This window comes from Stegastes partitus, unplaced genomic scaffold (assembly GCF_000690725.1).
Source record: "Stegastes partitus isolate 25-593 unplaced genomic scaffold, Stegastes_partitus-1.0.2 Scaffold1450, whole genome shotgun sequence".
Classification (NCBI taxonomy): Eukaryota; Metazoa; Chordata; class Actinopteri; family Pomacentridae; genus Stegastes; species Stegastes partitus.
This window is the reverse complement of record NW_007579181.1, coordinates 152,397-159,749: the sequence shown is the minus strand read 5'-3', so window position 1 is coordinate 159,749 and position 7,353 is coordinate 152,397. Positions and strand designations below refer to the sequence as shown.

Below are 7,353 nucleotides of genomic sequence, written 5' to 3'. Positions count from 1 at the left end.
GGAGGGCAGTGATTACAGTGATTAAAGAATGTGAGTGCTGCCTTTTGAATGTTAATCATCGGTGGGTATCTGCAGAGTTCTGCTCTACATGCATTTGGTTTTTTTCTGTTTCCAAGCAAGAATCAAAACTTCACAGTTGTACAATTCTTCAACTGCAACTTATAAAATCCTACTGTAAAATACCAGTATTGTTAATTAACAGTCTAGATCTCTCAATCAACATTTCTAAAAAATATATATTCTGAATTTGTATTTCGTTCCAAATATGGTAAATCTAATTGTCCTCATTCTCTAATTTGGCACCAGTTTAAATCAGTGTTGTGGCGAGGCATGTCATCTACAGAACATGACCGGCTTTCCTGATGAACTTCATTCAAACTCTGGCCTCATGACCTTTAAGGAGCTTTAAAAACACACGAGTAGACTCAAACAGAATAAAGACCGAACGCATCGTTGGAAATCAATGATTTTTACTGACATCTGCAGGTGAACATGTTATAGGTGAAAAAAACACAGTACTTCACACATCATATGCAGGCTTGTCATGTCAGAAACACCATCACAGAAAATAATTAAGGCAAAATCACTGATGTTATAAATATGTGTATTTTTTTTTTCCAAATGTGAAGCAAGTATGAAAACAAAAGATCTCCTCAGTCAGGGAAACGATCACTTTAACGTAGCTGAATGGAAAGTTTTCAAGATGGGATGTGCATGTCCATAACTTAGGAGTAAAACTTAATACAGACTGGAGTTACATGACTTGAGAGGGAGAACTTTCAACTGAAACAGTGACATGATAAATAAACTGATTATCCTACTCCAGATTTGAGAAAATACACAGTTGACATTCAAAGTCTTTTAAAAATGTAATAAATTCAAAAAAGTATACAAAAAAATTAAAACAGCTGGAAAATTTAGTCTGCAAAACATTTTATACAGCATGTTATGCATTACAGAAAATGGGGAACATAAAAAGCAATATTTAAAACAAATAACATCATATGTCCACATTGTACATAAGTCTACAGCAAAGTGTGTTCGTGTGAACGTGGGTGTGTGTTCATGCGTGGCAGTGTGTAAGCGTTTCCTGTGCTGGCAAATGATGCTGCCGGGGGATGGCCAGCGCAGGCAGGCCTCAAGGCTGGTTGATCTGGCCCATGAAGAGGATGGTACCTGTGGACAGACAGGGGAGATGTTGGTGATGCTTCATAATGAACAAGGTTAACTGTGAGACACCAGCATCCATCCACTGAAGACACTCTGTACCTGTTGGGTTGTGTCTGATGAGGAAGAGGAAAGGCCTGTCCACGGTAACCCAGGGTGGAGAGGACCGCGCCAGCAAAATAGCAGCTAAACACAAAAGCAAAGCATGGTGAAAACGTGGCAGAAACCTCCAGCTATCGGCGCTCTAACACCTAAACACCAACGTATGAACAATTCTCTGCTCACACAAGCACACAGCTTTGTGTTGGACCAACAATATATTTATTTTCTGTTTTTAAGGTTGTGTTGACGTTAAAATATCCCTGTGCTTTGATAATAGATTAAATTAATTAAAAAGCTTCTTCCTACAAGCAATAAGACTGTTGAACTCAAAATAACCCACCACCAACGCTGGACCGACTCACTGTGCAATAAAAACATCATAATAAACATGTGCAATATGTGTAAGTATTGTATTTTATATAGGTTTTATTCAGAGGTTCTTTCATTTATATTTTCTACACCTTTTTTTAATACCTATTTATTACTTTTACACATATATTCCCTATTTTGTCTGTTCTTTTCTTTTCTTTTCATTGCGATATGCACTGTACCCTGTAAATCTGCAATGACAAATAAAGAAAGTCTAAGTCAAAATAAACATTAAATTAAAAATAAACATTGTTAGAAAGTAGATTACTAAAAACCATTAATAATTATGGATATTGGCTGGAATAAAAATAAAATTCTGAATAAATCTTTCAGCTATATTGCCCAGCTCTGCTTAAAACAAACGTCTATGTGATGAAGAAACACTCACTAGTGGCAGCTGCTGCTTTTGTTCCGTCCTCATTCACAATAATTTTGGCTTTCTGGAGCGCCTTGGATACATGCACAGGTTCAGAACCTAAAAAAACAACAACAGTTAATTCTTATGCATATAACATGCCATCTTTGCTGTTCTCATATTAATTAACTGAAGCTGTACACAGCCAACATGACCGACGTACTGTGTGTACATTTTTAGTGCAATAATATTGGACAGTGACTGAGGGTCTGTCCCAGTCTGCTGTGCATTACGCCACACGATGGCACCAGAGCAAAGTCCCATCTGTCACACAGACCCTGGTGGAGTTTTCATGACGTAATCCCACAAAACTCTGGAGCTCGTTTCACCACATGATGGCACTAAAGCTCTTTATCCACAGCTCTTCTCATTCCATCACTCAGGAAGAAGATGAAGTGCAAGAACGGGAACATCAGTGATTCACACTGAACAGCGAGACACCATTCATGCTCCTTTACCGACTCTCAGCAGTAAACAGCCAACAATCCCCTCATATTTTCAAGCTTTGCTCGCATCCCAGTAAACTGCTGTAAACACTGTGATGGTGCCCGAGGGCTTGCGTCACCGTCGGGTTTGCAGCGACTGTACTTTCACTCACTGAGGTGTCTGAAGTCAGCTTTGTCCTGACTGAACATGTCTGTTATTCCCAGCGCAGAGAACGGCGCCTCCAAATCTACCTCTGCATCAGCGGTGAACCTGCAAACACAAACACAATGTTTATCACATTCAAAACAACTGCTGTGTGTGTGTGTGTGTGTGTGTGTGTGTGTGTGTGTGTGTCTTACTTGGGAATGAGCAGGCGGATTTTCCTCATGTGCATCAGCTTGGTCCAGCTCTGCACCGTGGCGGTGCTGATGTGCGGGATCACGCGGGACAGAGGTGTGTCCTCCTCGGAGGGCAGGACGATCAGCATGCTGATGGTGTTGCCATGATAGGGCAGCTCAATTACCCTGTATTTGAGGTCCTGAGGCGTGGTGGCCATGCCTGACAGAATAAGAGATTCACAGGTTAGTAGTCTGGATGGATGACACAGAGTAGATGGAACTCATCAGTTTTCCTCCTACAGGTTTACTGAATCTGTTCAATCGATTAGAAAGGCATGCAGGTCTGATCAGCAACCTACAGCGCTGCTAAAACGTTTTCAAACCCGTATGAAGTTCTTCTCGTCTTGTGAGTGTCTCACACTGAATCATGTCTGATTTACAAACATTTATTTTTTTATAAACACAGAGGTTTTAATTGATATTTGTATTTATTAAAACAAAACGGTTTTCTAATATCAGCTGGGCCTGTGTAAACAAGTATTTGCTCCTTTACTACCTAACTGCATTGATAACTGGTTGCAGCTGGACCAGACACACCCCGGCCTGATTACTACCAGCCCTGTTCTATCACATCATTAGTTAAATAGACCATTTTCAGCAGCATGAAGTTGGCTCAAAGGTCTCCCCAGCAACACGCTGCCAAAATCTAATAAAATTCCAGAAAACGGGAGGAAGAAGGCGACTGAAAAATGGGAAGGGCTACAGAGCAGTTTCTGAGGCTCCACAGATCCACAGTTAAATGCAAATGGAGACGACCAGGAGCAAGTGACCATGCAGAGGTGGCCGACAAAATTCCTCCAGGAGCACAACAACTCACTGACGAAGTCACAAAGGGTTCCAAGTAACTGCAGGCCTCTTTCACATCAGTAAAGATCAGTGTCCATGACTCCACTAGGAGGAGGAAACCTGATCTGACAATGTGCTATGGACTGATGAGTAAAAAGTTTCAGTGTTTAGAAGACACAGGTCCTGTTATATCTGTCATAAACCAAACCTAAAATTCCACAAAGAGAACATCACACCAGCTGGTGGTGGCAGTGATCTGACACAAGTGAGAGAAAAATGATGAAACTTCTAAAGGAGAATGTCAGATCATCTGTCTGTGAGTTGAGTTATGCAGCTGAACAGTTCAAAAGGAATCACATTAAAGTAGTCCAGTCCAAGTCTGGACCTGACATCTATCGAGAGAAGTGGAGGGAAGTGAACAGTTCAGTTCATGTTCAATACCTCCAGTGCACTAAAGCAGCAGCGTGGCCCAGACTTCCACCACAGTGCTGACTGAAACTGATCCAGTTATCATGTTTAGAATGAGATCCAAACAAAAACAGAGCAGACCAGGAGGAGGTCTTTGGCCTTCCTCCTATCAGTATAGTAGCCTGAACATATTTTCACACATCTGATTATGAAATAAAACTCTTTAGAAACTTCCTGCTTCTACTTGAAAAGTTTTCCATCTCAAAGAAACACCTGAAAACATTGCTCCTTGTTTTTGAAAGTCTTTGTGATGTATGAGAGATGGAATGAAACGACTAGCTTTGCAATGACATACATCTGTAAATATTTAACTTCCTATTGTTCCTGCATAATTCATACACGTGTTCATTAGAAAGCGAGAATGTTTTTGAGTTCTGTCCGACTGCACACTGTGTCAGGCTGAACAACTCCGCACATCTGTGGGTGAAAGTATTTCTCTGTCTGTTTAACCATGATGACTATCACCGCTCACTACTTTTATTTAGTCTAAACACACTAGAAGGCAAACATCCTGAACATATTGTCCCACCAAGAAGACCTACCACACTGCAGAGACGTACCACAGCAGATGCCCTCTCTGGATGGACACTGTTGGTGAGTAGCTAATGAGTTATATTCACACATCACAGACCTTCAGCTCTCCAGAAGATTTTTACTTTGATCAAATATTCCCATACTGCTTGAAGCTTTAGAAGACACTGACTGTGGACTGTGTGGGTCCTTTCACCCCGTTACCCTCAAGAAACAAGAAAGACAAATGCAGTTATGTGGAAGTCACTGTTGGCCAAAGAAAGCACATAAAGCCAGAGCAGTACCAGCCTCATGCCACAAGCATCCATCCAACAGTCCCTACACAGTTTGGCATTCTTTATTTGGCTATTAAAATAAATTACACCGCATTATATTATGAAGTCATAAAGCAAAGTATGTGTAAATCCCACAATAGTCATAAAACACGACTGTATCAAGAGAGACAGCAGCAAGTGATTTAATACGATTACGAACTTCTGTTGTCTTTGAGACCCGACTGCAGCAATTTAGCGAGAACAATCCAAGCAACAAGTCCCAGACAAACACCATGAGAGTCTATCCACAGCACTCACCATGCTAGTTCTGGCAACTCATCTAAATATAGACCACTGACTGGTATATCATTTCATTTCACACAGAACTAAATAATATCCTACGGATGTGGCGTGTCTAAGCCTGCATTTCTTGAGAGCTCGACCCTGCTAGTCTGTGAATCATAAACTGGCAATGCTGAAACTGCACCATAAAAACCAAACTAAATTAAAACAGAGTCATGATTAAATCTGAAGTATAGCGATGTGGCAGAACTAAGTAGAACAGCAGCTGCTGAAAGGCCCGTTTGCTGCCCCTGAATATTCAGGACAGTTCAGACATGCACGGGTTACCCACAAAAAAGCCCACCAACCTATTCTAGAGTTAAAGTCATCCTGTGGAGTTTGATGCAAGTGACAAAAAAATATGGATTTCAAGTGTGCATATATTTTCGGTATACGTTTGTTGCATTAAAAGCGCTAACCACACACCATGCCCATCAGGCCCATCTGTGCCGGGGAAACCTCCCTGTATCTCACAGCATACTGAGGTATTGAACTTGGTTTCTGTGGCGACATTCCCACCCTGGCATACCGGCACAAATGTGGTTTGAGTCAAGCAGCCACGGCCGGTTTTTGCCAGAGCTGAAGAGGGGGAAAAAAACCCATAGTGACTGGGATGACTGGAGCTGGAGCCGCATATCAGGTAGTGACAACATCAACTTAGAGCAGACACCCAGAAGTGTCAACAGCATTTACTGTCACTGCCAGAAGAGGGAAACAAACGTTCTACACTGCAGGTTTAAGGCATGTTTTGGCTTTGCACAGGTTCAGTAGGAAGGAGCATACATCCAACACATTAGACCTAAAGGACGCACACAACGCACTTTGGTGGAAAACGGTGAATATGACTTTCATGCTACAATCATAGACGTATATATAAGATGGATGCAGCCTGCAGGTCTGAAAGGTGACGCCAACGTTTAGGGGCCGACATTCTTTTTTGACAGCCAGCAGGGGGCGACTCCTTTGGTTGCAAAAGAAATCTGACTGTAGAAAAGTCTATGAGAAAATGACTGGTGATGCACGATATTCAGATTTCTGATAACCGATATCACCAATGTCGATATTCCATTTTTGTTCACACCGAAAAATTATCGTAAGTAAGCACCGTGAGAAAACTATTCAAAAGAAACCTAAATTAGACCACATAGTCTTCTTTATTAGGAAACAAAAGTAAAACAAATTTTAACATATTTAACGTTAAAGGACCATTTAAGTAAAAACATCTGTGAAACAGCAGCAACATCAAACGTAGAGACGAAGGCGCTGATGTTGGACAATCATCAGCTAAACTTGTTCATCGGACAGATACCGATATATCAGATAAAACACCAATATCGGCCGATACCGATGTGGTCGCCGATATTTGGTGCATTCCTATAAAAAGACCCAACTTCTCCCTTGATCTGTTTTCTTTGGAGTTTACAGTCTCAACATGTAGTTTTAAAACTTTCTGAATGCAGCATGATGTTCATTTTGTAAATAACAGTCCCATTTTAAGTAAAACAGATTACATAGCGGGGCATGCTTCAGAGTGGGGCTACCTTGTAATTCAGAGGTTGCTACCAAGTCACTGAGTCCTTGAGTCTTCAGTCAGATCCGTCCCTCACTCATCAGTTTCAAAACACTAAACGGAGCCGGCAAAACTGAAAACCTCAAAACAGCAGTCCACATCAGTGGGTGATGTCACGCTCGCTACTTCCATTTTCTCCATCTTTGACTACTCTGTGGAAAACCCACTAATCCTGAATGTTGCACAGCTGTAAGACTGTTTAAACAGACGTCAAGAACGCATCTCCAGCTTGAGAACATAATTAAATGCCTCCTGGTTATTCTTAGACAGAGGACACAACACAACACTCACCTGTATTGAACACAGAGAGCTGGGACATCATCGGGACTTTATATACACTTCCATCACCCCCGTTGAAGGGCCTCATCTTGGTGTTCTCGGGCTGGAAGCGGGACTTCCACAAGCCTTTGAAGAAGATGGAGTTGACAGCCACGAGACGGGTCAGAGCCGGATCCAGCATGTCTGCTTTGATCAAGCTGGGGATGTGACCTGGAAAAATGTGCAACACAGATCATCACTCAGTCA

The 7,353-nt window shown here is 41.7% G+C and overlaps 1 protein-coding gene across 2 annotated transcripts in view; it reads right to left on the bottom strand.

Moving 5' to 3' along the window:
* Positions 1 to 453: 453 nt before the first annotated feature.
* serpine2 (serpin peptidase inhibitor, clade E (nexin, plasminogen activator inhibitor type 1), member 2) overlaps positions 454 to 7,353 on the bottom strand; it is a 9,474-nt gene continuing 2,574 nt past the window's right edge. For both annotated transcript variants that reach the window (XM_008299694.1, XM_008299693.1), the window contains exons 4-9: positions 7,120 to 7,317; positions 2,839 to 3,037; positions 2,652 to 2,749; positions 2,027 to 2,113; positions 1,270 to 1,353; positions 454 to 1,176 (exon numbers count right to left, since the gene is read on the bottom strand). In XM_008299694.1, the coding sequence (XP_008297916.1) occupies positions 1,139 to 1,176; positions 1,270 to 1,353; positions 2,027 to 2,113; positions 2,652 to 2,749; positions 2,839 to 3,037; positions 7,120 to 7,317 (704 nt within the window). In that variant the 3' untranslated portion in view covers positions 454 to 1,138. The remainder of the gene's footprint in view (positions 1,177 to 1,269; positions 1,354 to 2,026; positions 2,114 to 2,651; positions 2,750 to 2,838; positions 3,038 to 7,119; positions 7,318 to 7,353) is intronic.